Here is a 14,419-nt window from a genome sequence, read left to right on the forward strand (position 1 = left end):
TTTAGTCCATCTAGTCCATGCCCAACTATTAATCTGCCTAGTCCCATCAACCTGGACCCAGACCAAATCCCTCATACCCTTCAATCCATGTATATCGGCAAACTTCTCTTAAAATGTTGAAACTGAACCCGAATCTACCATTTCCACAGCTCCTTCCATACTCTCACCATCCTCTGTGTGAAGAGGTTACCATTTATGTTCTACTTAAATATTTCACCTTTCACCCTTAACCCAAGACCTCTGGTTCTAGTCTCACCCAACCTCAGTGGCAAAAGCCTGCTTGTATTTACCCTATAATTTATCCCTTAATTTTGTATTCCTCTATCAAATCTCCCCTTTTTCTCCTATGCTCTAGGGAATTATGGCCTAAACTATTCAACATTTCCCTATCATTTAGGTCCTCAAGTCTTGGCAACATCATTGTAAATTTTCTCTGCCACCTTTCAATCTTGATATCTTTCCTGTAGGTTGTGAACAAAACTGCACACAATACTCCATATTAGGCCTCACCAAATTCTTATACAACTTCAGCATGCAACACCTCAGACTTGTCTGCATTAAATGCCACCTGCTATTTTTCATCCCATTTTCCAGCTGGTCCAGTTTTGATAGCCTTCCTCACAGTCCAACTATACCAATCTTGGTGTCATCCACATATCTGCTGATCCAGTTTACTACATTATCATCCAAATCATTGATATAGGTGATAAACAGCAATGGACCCAGTACCATTTGTCACTTGTCACAGGTCTCCCATCAGAGATGCAACAATTTACTACCACTCTCTGGCTTCTCCTGCAAAACTAATTTCTAATTAAATTTACCATCTCATCCTGAGTGCCAAGTTACTGACCCTTCTTGACCAACCTCTATAAACCTCTCATAGGGGGCCTAGTCAAATACCTTGCTAAAGTCCATGTAAACAACATCCACTGCTATGCCTTCATCAATTTTCCAAACTCTAAAGATTGGAAAGATTGGAAATTCCAAAGATTGGTTAGACATGACCTAACACACACAAATCAATGTTGACTATCCCTAATCAGTCCCGGTCTATCCATATACTTATATATCCAGTCCATAAAACCATAAGATACAGGAACAGAATTAGGCCACTTGGCCCATCGAGTCTGCTCTGCCATTCCATCAAGGCTGATTTATTATCCCTCTCAACCCCATTCTCCTGCTTTCTCCCCATAAATTTTGATGCCCTAACTAACCAAGAGCCTATCAACCTCAGCTTTAAATATACTCAATGACATGACCTCCACAGCCATCTGGGGCAATGAAATCCAGATTCACCACCTTCTGGCTAAAGAATTCCTTCTAATCCCTGTTCTAAATGGATGTCCCTCTATTCTGAGACTGTGCCCTCTGATCCTAGACTCACCCACTATAGGAAACATTCTCTGCACGTCCACTCTGTCTAGGCTGTTCAATATTTGATAGGTTTCAATAAGATCCCTTCGTCTCCCCCATTCATCCAAACTTCAATGACTAAAGGACCAGAGCTATCAAATGTTCCTCATAATTAACCCTTTCATTTGGGGAATCATTCTCATGAAAACCCTCTAGACCCTCTCCAATGCCACCACATATTTTCTAAGACAAGAGGCCCAAAACTGCTCACAATGCTCCAAGCACAGTCTGACCAATGCCTTATAAATTCTGAGCATCACAATCTTGCTCTTACATTCTAGTCATCTCAAAATGATTGCTAATATCGCATCTGCCTTCCTTACCACCAAATCAACCTGCAAGTTTTAGGGAATCCTGCACAAGGACCCCCAAGTCCCCTTGCATCTCAGATTTTTGAATTTTCTGCATTTGGAAAATAGTTTACACCTTTATTTCTTCTATCTAAATGCATGACCATATACACTCCCCTACACGATATTCCACCTGCCACTTCTTTACTCATTCTCCCAATCTGTCCAAGTCCTTCTGCAGACTGTCTGCTTCCTCAGCACTACCTGCCCTTTGTATTGTCTGTAAACTTGACCACAAAGCCATCAACTCCATCATCCAAATCATTGACATATAACATGAAAGTAACTGTTCCCAAAACTGACCCCTATGAAACACCATTTTTCACCACCAGCCAACCAAAATAGGCCTCCTTTATTCTGGTTCTGTGTCCTGTCAATCAGCTACTGCTTAACCCATGCTGGTACCTTTCCTGTAATACATTGTGCCCTTAACTTGTTAAGCAGCCTCATATACAGCACCTTGTCAAAGGCCTTCTGAAAATCCAAGTTAATGATTCTGGAACCATTCCAGGATCTAATGATCCTTGGAAGATCATTACTATTCCCTCCACAATATCTTCAGCCACATCTTTCAAATCCCTGGCGTGTGCACCATCTGGTCCAGGTGACGTATCAATCTTCAGACCTTTCAGTTTCCCAAAGAACCTTCTCTCTAGTAAAGGTAACTTCACACACTTCATGACCCCATGACACCTGGGACTTCCATCATACTGCTAGTGTCTTCCACAGTGAACACTGAGGCAAAATACTTATTCAGTTCATTGGCCATTTCCTTATCCCCCATTACTACCCCTCCAGCATCATTTTCCAGCAGTCTGATATCCACTGTCACCTCTCTTATACACTTTATGTACCAGAAGAATCTTCTATATTATCCTCTTTAATATTATTGGCTAGCTTAATTTCATATTTCAACTTTACCTTCATATTGACTTATTTAGATGCTTTATGTTAGCTTTTTAAAAGCTTCCTAGTCCTCTCACTACCCACTAATTTTTGCTCTACTACATGCCCTTTGGCTTTTATATTGGCTTTGACTTCCCTTATTAGTCATAAATGGAGTTTTCTCAGGTTGGCAGTCAGTGAGTAGAGTGCCACAGGGGTCAGTGCAGGCGCCACACCTATTCAAGATACTGTATACATTTATGATTTGGAAGGGGCCTCTGAGTGTAGCACATCTAAGTTTGCTGATGGCACTCAGTTGAATAGGGAAAAAAATACTGCAGAGGATGTAGAGAGTCGACAGAGAGACATGGATAGGTTAAATGAGTGGCAGATAGAGTTCAATGCTGGTAAATACAAGGTCATCCACTTTGGAAAGAAGACTAGAAGATCAGATTTTTAAAATTGTTTAAGATTGCAGCTTGCTGCTGTGCAGAGGGACTTGGGATGCTTGTGCATGATTCACAAAAGGTTGGTTTGCAGGTGCAACAAGTCATCAAAGCAGCAAATGGAAGGTGGCCTTCCTCAATAGACTAATTGAACTTAAGAGCAGGGAGATTATACTGCAACTGTACAGGGTTCTGGTGCGGCACCACCTGGCATTCAGTTCTGGTCTCCGTACTTGAGAAAAGACACACTGACCTTGGAGGCAGTATAGAGGTTCACCAGGTTGATTCTGCAGATGGAGGGGATTAGCCTCTGAGCAGAAATTGAGCCTACTGGGTTTATACTCGCTGGAATTTAAAAGAACGACGGGGGATCTTATAGAAAAGTACAATACTATGAAAGGGATCAATAAAGCAGAGGCAGGAAAGTTGTTTGCACTGATAAATGAACCAGAACTCGAAGAAATAACATCAAAGATCAGGGGAATAGATTTAGGAAGAATATAAAAAAATTTGTCCAGGCAGGAGTAAATCTGTGGAATTATCTGTCTAGGGAAGCAGTAGAGGCTATCCCATTACACTCAGACCCCGCAGAACGCCACCCTGCATAGCACTGATTTACAATGTGGTTACTCAATTCTTTATTGAAAATTTTTTAAATGACAATAATTAATTCTAAAGAACACTTAAAATTTCTCACGAAGCAGAATCAAGGAAACCAGGGTGTTTCATAACATATCATATACCTCAAATTTGATTTCTTTTTAAAATCAGGCACACAAGTCCATTTCTGTTTTAATACCCCACATAGTTGATTTACATAGCGCTCCACCTCCGAGAAATGCATCCTCAGCATTCAGCAAGTTCTGAGAGTAAATATATTTAAGACTCAGAGATTTTTGAACAGTAGGGGAATTAAGGATTATGAGAAAAAGGCAGAGATAGGTGAAGCTGAGTCTACAGCCAGATCAGTGATGATCTTACTGAATAGTGGAGCAGGCTCGATGGGCCAGATAGCCTATTCTTACTCCTATTTCATGAGCCTGTACAGTGCTGTACTGTTCCATGTTCGATGTTCCTTCTGCGTGTTGATATTCCCAGAACTCTGCTGGAGGTGTTCCTGCATTTAGTCATGTTGACAATGAAAGAGTTATTTGTACACTACATTTACCAGTCAGCATTGTAGTTGGCAGTTGGTTGTTGGAGAAACCTAGGCAAATAACCATAGTGAACATTTTGTAAATCTATGTCTGTGGGGAGCGGGGAGTGGGTGTAACAAAAGAATTAACATAGAAACATAGAAAACCTACAGCATAATACAGGCCCTTCAGCCCACAATGCTGTGCCGAACATGTACTTACTTTAGAAATTACCCATAGCCCTCTATTTTTCTAAACTCCATGTATCTATCCAGGAGCATCTTAAAAGAGTCTATCATTTCCGCCTCCACCAGAACCACTGGCAGCCCATTACACGCACTCACCACTCTCTGCACAAAATCTTCCCCCTGACATCTCCTCTGTATCTATTTCCAAGCACCTTAAAACTGTGCTCTCTTTTTGCTAGCCAGCCCTGGGAAAAAGCCTCTGACTGTCCACACGATCAAGCCTCTTATCATCTTATAGACCTCTATCAGGTCACCTCTCTTCTCCGCCACTCCAAGGGGCAAAGGCCAAATTCACTCAACTTATTCTCATAAGGCATGCTCCCCAATCCAGACAAACTCCTTGTAAATCTCCTCTGCACAGTTCCCAGTTTCCATATTCTTCCTGTAGAAAAATAGAGGACTATGGGTAAAGCCTAGGTAGTTCTGAGGTAGGGACATGTTTGGCACAGCTTTGTGGGCCAAAGGGTCTGTATTGTACTGTAGGTTTTCTATGTTTCTAACATTAACTCTCGGCTTTTAAACTCAATCACATGGTTGATGAAGGTTGATAAGGGAGCAACATTTGAAACCCTTCGGTTCTCCGGAACCTCTCCCATCCCCATTGATGATGCAAAGATCATTGCAAAATTAATGTTTAGGATGATTGAGAGGATGTTAATTGGACAGGATAGTGTAAAAGTGCTATTGTACCTGCACTCATCCAAGGAAGGTTTTGTTTCTTGCACATGATGGAAAGAGTTAACAAGACTTGAGTATTAAGAGATGAGCCGCTCAGTGTAAGCCACCATGTTTCTGACAAGCCCTCAGAGCTACAGCTAGTTCAACTCATTGATCGTGTGCATAGTCGGAGGCTTTTTCCCAGGGCTAAAATTGTTGCCACAAGAGGACACAGGTTTAAGGTGCTGGGGAGTAGGTACAGAGGAGATGTCAGGAGTAAGTTTTTTGACTCAGAGAGTGGTGAGTGTGTGGAATGGACTGCCAGCAACGGTGGTAGAGGCAGACACAATAGGGTCTTTTAAGAGACTTTTGGATAGGTACATGGAGCTTAGAAAAATAGAGGGCTATGGGTAAGCCTCGTAATTTCTAAGGTAGGGACATGTTCAGCACAACCTTGTGGGCTGCAGGATCTGGATTGTGCTCTAGGTTTTCTGCTTCTAGATTTCTATGTTTCCAAAACATGATTCTGATTAATCATGACATCGTCCCAGAAATTGATGGTAGAGATTCTGAGACAGTAATGACTTTGAATTTCAGGGATAAATGGCAAGTTAATATATTATTGAAGATGGTCGTTGCCTGGACTTATGGTATGAATGTTACTTTCCACATCAGCCCAATCCTGGGCCCAAGGATCAGAGCCATCTCAATTTCCTGAGGAGACTGAGGTCCTTTAACATCTGCCGGCACATGCTGAGGATGTTCTACGAGTCTGTGGTGGCCAGTGCTATCATGTTTGCTGTTGTGTGCTGGGGCAGCAGGCTGAGGATAGCAGACACCAACAGAATCAACAAACTTATTCGTCAGGCCAGTGATGTTGTGGGGATGGAACTGGACTCTCTGACGGTGGTGTCTGTAAAGAGGATGCTGTCCAAGTTGCATGCCATCTTGGACAATGACTCCCATCCATAATGTACTGGTTAGGCACAGGAGTACGTTCAGCCAGAGACTCATTCAACCGAGATGTAACACTGAGTGTCATAGGAAGTCATTCCTACCTGTGGCCATCAAACTTTACAACTCCTCCCTCGGAGTGTCAGACACCCTGTGCCAATAGGCTGGTCCTGGACTTATTTCCACTTGGCGTGATTAACTTATTATTTAATTATTTGTGGTTTTATATTGCTATATTTCTTCACTATTCTTGGTTGGTGCAGCTGTAACAAAACCCAATTTCCCTCAGGATCAATAAAGTATGTCTGTCTGTCTGAATGTTGTCTAGATCTTTCTATACTTGGACATAAGCTGCTTAATTCCTGAGAACCTCAACATCATGTGACTATTGAACATCCCCACATCAGGCTTTATAATGGAAACAACATTATTGATGACAAAGCTAAAAATGGTTGGACCTAGGACTCTCCTGAAAAGCAACTGCCTTGGTGACTTGAGACAGGGATGATAGACCTTCAGCAATCACAACCATCTTGTATAGGATATGACTTCAACCAGTATTTTTCCCTTAATACACAAGGTTTCTTCTTGCTCCGCTCCGTTAAGTATTTTCAATGTCGAGGCTTGTCATGCTCATCTCTGAAATTCAGTTTTTTAGTCCATATTGGATTATGGATGTGATGAACACCGAAACTTAAACAGAGCATTGATGAGATGGTGCACTACTCCTTGACGGCATTGTCAATGCTGCTGATCAAGAGCAGGCTGATGAAGTTTATCCTTCAGTTTGTGAGCAGGACATATCTGGGTAATGTGCTGCACCAAATCCTCCAGGGCATTTTCTGCTGAAGTGGGGTGAGACCATAACAAGAGATCATGGGTTAAAGATGAAAGATGAATGCTTAAGGGGAACATGAAGGGGAACTTCCACTCTGTAGGTGGTGAGAGTGTGCAATGAACTGCTTGTGCTTCGATTTCAACATTCAAGAGAGTTTTGGATGGGAAAGCTCTGGAGCTATGATTCAGGTGCAGGTCGACAGAACTAGGCATAGTTTGGCATAGACTAAATGGGCCAAAGAGCCTGCTTCTGCGCTATAGAGTTCTATGACTATAACCATGGGAAGAGCCATAGGACAGGGAACTAAAAATGGGATGCAGGATGTTCTTTTAATTTAGAACACCTTTATAATGTCACTTGTAAAAAATTCTATAGTTAAGTATACCAAAAGTGAATTCTCAATCCCAGTTCATTGCAAACATCGAGTTTTTGCTCTAATATCAAATGCTATTGGAGAGATACTCTTCAATTTAAAAAAGTTTTACCTCAATGATAAAAAAGATTTCTCCATTACATAAGCGAACTCGATCCTTCTCCAACTTTGATGTTGATTCTTCAGTCAGATCCATGACATATCCATTCTTTGTACAGCACACTTTGTCTCCAACTCGGAAGTCACTCTTTTTTTTCTCATCTCTTAAATAAAAATGGAAATTATAAAACTTCAATCGGCATGTTGTTTCACATTAAGATCAGAATGTGATGATATGGCAATCACGATTACTTTAGGGGAATTTCATTACTATAACAGGAGCACCATTAATGGAGTAATTTTGACAACAGAGTGTCAGGTTTATAAGCACAGCACATAGAGTGTCATCACACAAAGCACAAGGTAAAACTGGATTGACAATTGGTGTATAGCTTAGCAAAATATTAGTCAACACCCTCATTTACAATTGAAGCATGCTAGCAGAGGCTGGTAAAAACTTAACCCCATAATCCTTCGCAGCCAGAAATCTGCTTAACTTTGTCTTGAGTACATCCTGTAATTAAATAAGGTTAGCCCTCTCGAGTATAAAATTTCAAAAATTACTCACCTCTGACTTCTCTCCCTTGCCTTCTATCTTCTCATTAGCCATGACTCAATCACTACTTCTGTTGAGGTTTTGTGTGTTAATTTACAATATCTTTCAAATTCGTTCAAGAGATGTGCACTTTGTAGGCTGAACCGACATTTAATTGCCTATCCCCAATTGTCCTTGTGCGTTACATAGCAGAGAAACACACCCTTCAGCCCAACACATTCATGTTGACAGTAGTGAATTTCTGAGCTGGTTCCATTTGGCTACATTGGGACCATATCTATCAAAATCTTTCTTACCCAGTTCAGATGTCGTGTAAGTATTATTATTGTACCTGTCTCTATCACTTCCTCTGGCAATTCATTCTATATAGCATAAATTCCAATAAGCCCTGCCAACCACTGAGTAACATCTACACAAAACACTGCTGTAGAAAAGCAGCATCCGACACTCCGAAGGGGATACCGACATTCACTTGCCCATCTTTGAGATGTTTCCTACAACAAATGATCTCACTTTAAGGATTCTTTATCTCATTATCTTGCACTCTCATTGTTTATTGCTATTTATTTAAATTTTCATTTGCATAGTTCGTTGTCTTCTGCTGTCTGGTTGATCTTTCATTGATCCTGTTATAGTTACTATTGTACAGATTTGCTCAGAATGCCTACAGGTAACTGAATCTCAGGGTTATATATGGTGACATATACATAGAACATAGAACAGAGAATAGTACAGCGCAGTACAGGCCCTTCAGCCCACAATGTTGTGCCGACCCTTAAACCCTCCCTCCCATATAAACCCCCACTTTAAATTCCTCCTTATACCTTTCTAGTAGTCTCTTAAATTTCACTAGTGTATCTGCCTCCACCACTGACACAGGCAGTGCATTCCATGCACCAACCTCTCTGAGTAAAAAAACCTTCCTCTAATATCCCCCTTGAACTTCCCACCCCTTACCTTAAAGCCATGTCCTCCTGCATTGAGCAGTGGTGCCCTGGGGAAGAGGCACTGGCTGTCCACTCTATCTATTCCTCTTAATATCTTGTATACTTCTATCATGTCTCCTCTCATCCTCCTTCTCTCCAAAGAGTAAAGCCATAGCTCCCTTAATCTCTGATCATAATGCATACTCTCTAAACCAGGCAGCATTTTGGTAAACCTCCACTGTACCCTTTCCAATGCTTCCACATCCTTCCTATAGTCAGGCGACCAGAACTGGACACAGTACTCCAAGTGTGGCCTAACCAGAGTTTTATAGAGCTGCATCATTACCTCGCAACTCTTAAACTTTATCCCTTGACTTACGAAAGCTAACACCCCCATAAATTTTCTTAACTACCCTATCTACCTGTGAGGCAACTTTCAGGGATCTGTGGACATGTACCCCCAGAATCCTCTGCTCCTCGACACTACCGAGTATCCTGCCATTTACTTTGTACTCTGCCTTAGAATTTGTCCTTCCAAAGTGTACCACATCACAGTTCTCTGGGTTGAACCCCATCTGCCACTTCTCAGCCCACTTCTGCATCCTATCAATGACTCTCTGCAATTTTTGACAATCCTCTATACTATCCACAACACCACCAACTTTTGTGTCATCTGCCAACTTGCCAACCCACCCTTCTACCCCAACATCCAGGTCGTTAATAAACTCCAACACCTCCTCTCCCTTAATATCAACATGCTCCAGAACATCAACCTCACTCATATCATCTTCACCATCATCAAGTTCCCTCTCATTGGTGAATACCGAAGAGAAGTATTCATTGAGGACTCGCTCACGTCCACAGCCTCCAGGCACATTTTTCTACCTTTATCTCTAATTGGTCCTACCTTCACTCCTGTCATCCTTTTGTTCTTCACATAATTGAAGAATGCCTTGGGGCTTTCCTTTACCCTACTTGCCAAGGCCTTCTCATGCCCTCTTTCTTGCTCTCCTCAGCCCCTTCTTAAGCTCCTTTCTTGCTACCCTATATTCTTCAATAGACCCATCTGATCCTTGCTTCCTAAACCTCAAGTATGCTACCTTCTTCCACCAGACTAGATTCTCCACCTCACTTGTCACCCATGGTTCCTTCACCCTGCCATTCTTTATCTTCCTCACCGGGACAAATTTATCCCTAACATCCTGCAAGAGATCCCTAAACATCAACTGCATGTCCATAGTACATTTCCCTGCAAAAACATCATCCCAATTCATGCCGACAAGTTCTAGCCTTATAGCCTCATAATTTGCCCTTCCTCAATTAAAAATTTTCCTGTCCTCTCTGATTCTATCCTTTTCCATGATAATGCTAAAGGCCAGGGAGCAGTGATCACTGTCCCTCAGATGCTTACCCACTGAGAGATCTGTGACCTGACCTGGTTTGTTACCTTATACTGTTTGTAGATCTAGTATGGCATTCCCCCAGTCGGCCTGTCAGCATACTGTGACAGGAATCCGTCCTGGACACACTTAACAAACTCTGCCCCATCTACACCATTGGAAGTAATCAGGTTGATTTGATAATGAAGTTTACTTTGACTTTTGTGTGTGTGGAAAAACCTGGTTCTTAGGTCCCTTTTGACCTTTCCCTATTCACTTTAAAACTATACCCTCAAATTAAAGGTTCCTCTATCTTGGGGAAAGACGTGGCTATCACCCCTCTATGAGAAGCATACTGTAGAGTGTGTGGTTAGCTAGAGTCTGGTATCCCATCGTAACGGTGTCTAAAAACCAGCGAACATAGGTTAAAGTGAGAGGAGGAAATGTAAAGAGACCAAGGGACTTTTTTTAAGAACCAAAAACAGTTTGTATCTGGACAGTAATCCCCGAAGAGGTGACGGAAGGAAGAACAGTTCTTTACTAGGTGCCATATCGTATAACGTGGGCGATCATGGTCTTTACATTACCATGATTGATCTTAGCAAATTTTTCTGCAGAAGTGGTTTGCTATTGACACCTTCAAGTGACTCCAGCCATTATCAACACTCTTCAGAGATGGCCTGCCTGGCATCAGTGGTCACATAACCAGGAACTGTGATATGTACCCTCATACGACCATCCACCACTTACTCCCATGGCTTTACATGACCCTGATCAGTGGGGTGGGGGGGCTAAGCAGGTGCTACACCTTGCCCAAGGGTGACCAGCAGGCTAACAGAGTGAAGGAGTGCCTTGCATCTCCTTTTGTAGAGATGCTTCTCTACCCTGCCACCCTGTAATGATGCTTAAAGAGGTATCTGGAAAGGTATTTGAGTGGCCAGCATGTACAGCAGGGATTTCCAACCGTTTTTATGCAATGGAGCCTTACCATTAACCAAAAGGTCCATGGACCTCAATTTGGGAATGCATGGTGTACAGTAATATGGAATTAATGCACTCAAAGTGGGATTTACATGGAAAGGCATGACGGTCAGCCCAGATATGGTGGCCTGAAGGCTGAGCAACTCCATGGCTCACTTAACAGGGTCTAGAGCCAGAAAGTCACCCATTGTGGATAACGAGGCAACTTTTTTTTCCCCCTCTGAGAGGGTCATGAGTCTCTGGAACTCTCTTCTTACAGAAGAAAGATTACTTCCCAAGACAAATGAGGAAGTTTATTTTCTAAAGCAAGAGGGTAAATAATTTGCACAGGTAGATGGATTTGCAATGTTGAGCTTACAGCTAGATCAGTCATGAACGTGTTATATTATGGAATAGTCTCGGGGATATGAGTGTCCTACTTTTGCTCCTAATAAATATAGGTTTGCATGTTCTGAATAAAAAGAAGATCCAGTTTGGGTATTAATTTTAGCCATATACTTAAGCAAATAATAAGTCAGTAATATCAGTACATCCACAGCTGTTCTTTTGCAAACTGTTTTACTCATCTATTATTAAAAGACTGCAGCTTTAATATTCAGCAAAACTTGGACAAAAACACCAAAATACTAAAAGCCTTCTGAGAGCTGATCAGGTGAGATATATCATGATGAAAATAGAAACCAAACCAGTTACCACCCTAGCATTGCACTTACTTGGTCAAATGTTTTGAATAATGTTTGCAGCAGAGCTCATTGATCACTGCACAATCCTCCCTGCGTAAAGTCAGAAATTATAATGAAGATAATGCATCATTTATTGGAATATTGTGCATACATACAAACAAGTTTGAAAATATAACACATTGAGGAGGTTACACATAAAGGCAATGAAACCAGTGATAGCCAGGTAATGCATTTCCCAAAATTACAAAATAGAGGTTGTCATAGATCATTCATTTGAGAATTGATGCTGAAGCCACAAATTTTTCCTCTTAATAGAGATTTGGTTGTAAGTCATGGATTGCACAATAGAGTTATTTGGTTAAAATTGTTCTTCTTACTACAAAGAAATACAGTTAAAGTGCTTTTTTTGACCCTCTTTCACACATTGCAATTTAACACTAAAATACATTCAGTTGTCACTTTGTTAGATACACTTGCTTGCTATTGCAAATATCTATTTAGTCAATGCATAAAAGCATGCAGACATTGCTAACAGTTGTTTTTCAGACCAAACATAAGAATGGGGAAGAAATGTGATTAAGTGACCTTGACCATGAACTGACTGTTGGTGCCAGACAGGGTGGTTTGTGTATCCCGAAACTGTTCTCCTGAGAATTTTCATACACAACACTCTCTATACTGGACAGAGAATGCTGCAAGAAATAAAAATAAAACATCTAATGAATCCAAGGGGGACCAATATCCTGGTGGGTAGGTTTAATAGAGCTGTAAGGGAGGGTTTAAACTAATTTGGCAGGGGGATGGGAACCGGAATGATGGAGCGGAGAAGAGGGAAAACAGAAATAGAACTAAGGTAGTGAGCAGTAAGGATGTCAGGAAGGATAGGCAGGTGATGGAGCAAATTTGCAGCCATTGGGATGAGTTGTAGTACAATAAAGTTGCAGTATAATCAATGCAAAACGTACCAAATACTGGACTTAAGGTGTTATACTTAAATGCACGCAGCATAAGGAATAAAGTGGATGATCTTGTTGTATGGTTACAGATTGGCAAGTATGATTTTGTGGTCATCACTGAGACGTGGCTAAAGGATGCATGTCTCTGGGAGCTGAACGTCCAAGGATACACGGTGCATTGGAAGGATAGGCAGTTAAGTAGAGGGGCTGGCATGGCTTTAATGGTAAGAAATTATATAAAATCATTAGAAAGAGTTGACATGGGATCAGAAGGTACAGAATCTTTATGGGTTGAGCTAAGAAATTGCAGGGGTAAAAGGACATTGACAGCAGTTATCTACAGGCCTCCAAATAGCTGCAGTGATGTGAACTACAAATTACAACAGGAAATAGAAAAAGCTTACCAGAAGGGCAGTGTAATGATAATTGTAGGGTTTTTCATATGCGAGTGGATTAGGAAAATCAGGTTGGCACTGGATCTCAAGAGAGAGAATTTGTAGAATGTCTATGAGAACAGCTCGTTGTTGAGCCCACTAGGGGATCATCTGTACTGGATTGGGTAATGTGTAATAAACCAGAGGTAATTAGAGGGATGGAAGTGAAGGAACCCTCAGAAGGCAGTGATCACAACACTATTGAGTTCACTGTGAAATTTGAGAAAGAGAAGCCAAAATCCAATGTGTCGGTATTTCATTGGAGTAAAGAAAATTACAGTGGCATGAGAGAGGAACTGGCCAAGGTTGACTGGAAAGGGACACTAGTGGGAAGGACGGCAGTGCAGCAATATCTGGAGTTTATGCGAGAAGTGAGGAAGGTGCAAGACAGATATATTCCAAAGAAAAAGAAATTTTTGAATGGAAAAAGGATGCAACTGTGGCTGACAAGAGAAGTCAAAGCCAAAGTAAAAGCAAAGAAGAGGGCATACAAGGAAGCAAAACTTAGTGGGAAGACAAGATTGGGAAGTTTTTAAAAGCTTACAAAAGAAAACTAAGAAGGTCATTAAGAGAGAAAAGATGAACTATGAAAGGAAGCTAGCAAATAATATCAAAGAGGATACTAAAAGCTTTTTCAAGTACATAAAGAGTAAAAGACAGGTGAAAGTAGATATAGGACCATTAGAAAATGATGCTGGAGAAATTGTAATGGGAAATAAGGAGATGGCGGAGGAACTGAACAATTACTTTGCATCACTCTTCACTGAGGAAGACTTCAGCAATATACCGGACATTCAAGGGTGTCAGGGAAGAGAAATATGCGCAGTCACAATTGCGACAGAGAAAGTACTCAGCAAGCTGAATAGTCTAAGGGTAGATAAATCTCCTGGACTAGAAGGAATGCACCGTCGTGTTCTGAAGGAAGTAGCTGTGGAGATTGCGGAGGCATTAGCAATGATCTTTCAAAAGTCGATAGATTCTGGCCTGGTTCCCGAGGACTGGAAGATTGCAAATGTCACTCCGCTATTTAAGAAGGGGGCAAGGAAGCAAAAAGGAAATTATAGACCTGTTAGTTTGACATCAGTGGTTGGGAAGTTGT

At 41.4% G+C, this 14,419-nt stretch overlaps 1 protein-coding gene across 1 annotated transcript in view; it reads right to left on the reverse strand.

The window, feature by feature from the left end:
* helb (helicase (DNA) B) overlaps positions 1-14,419 on the reverse strand; it is a 67,706-nt gene that overhangs the window by 9,697 nt on the left and 43,590 nt on the right. The window contains exons 9-10 of the mRNA XM_059978369.1: positions 11,961-12,020; positions 7,419-7,569 (exon numbers count right to left, since the gene is read on the reverse strand). Of these exons, the coding sequence (XP_059834352.1) occupies positions 7,419-7,569; positions 11,961-12,020 (211 nt within the window). The remainder of the gene's footprint in view (positions 1-7,418; positions 7,570-11,960; positions 12,021-14,419) is intronic.

This window comes from Hypanus sabinus, chromosome 8, assembly GCF_030144855.1.
Source record: "Hypanus sabinus isolate sHypSab1 chromosome 8, sHypSab1.hap1, whole genome shotgun sequence".
Lineage (NCBI taxonomy): Eukaryota > Metazoa > Chordata > Chondrichthyes > Myliobatiformes > Dasyatidae > Hypanus > Hypanus sabinus.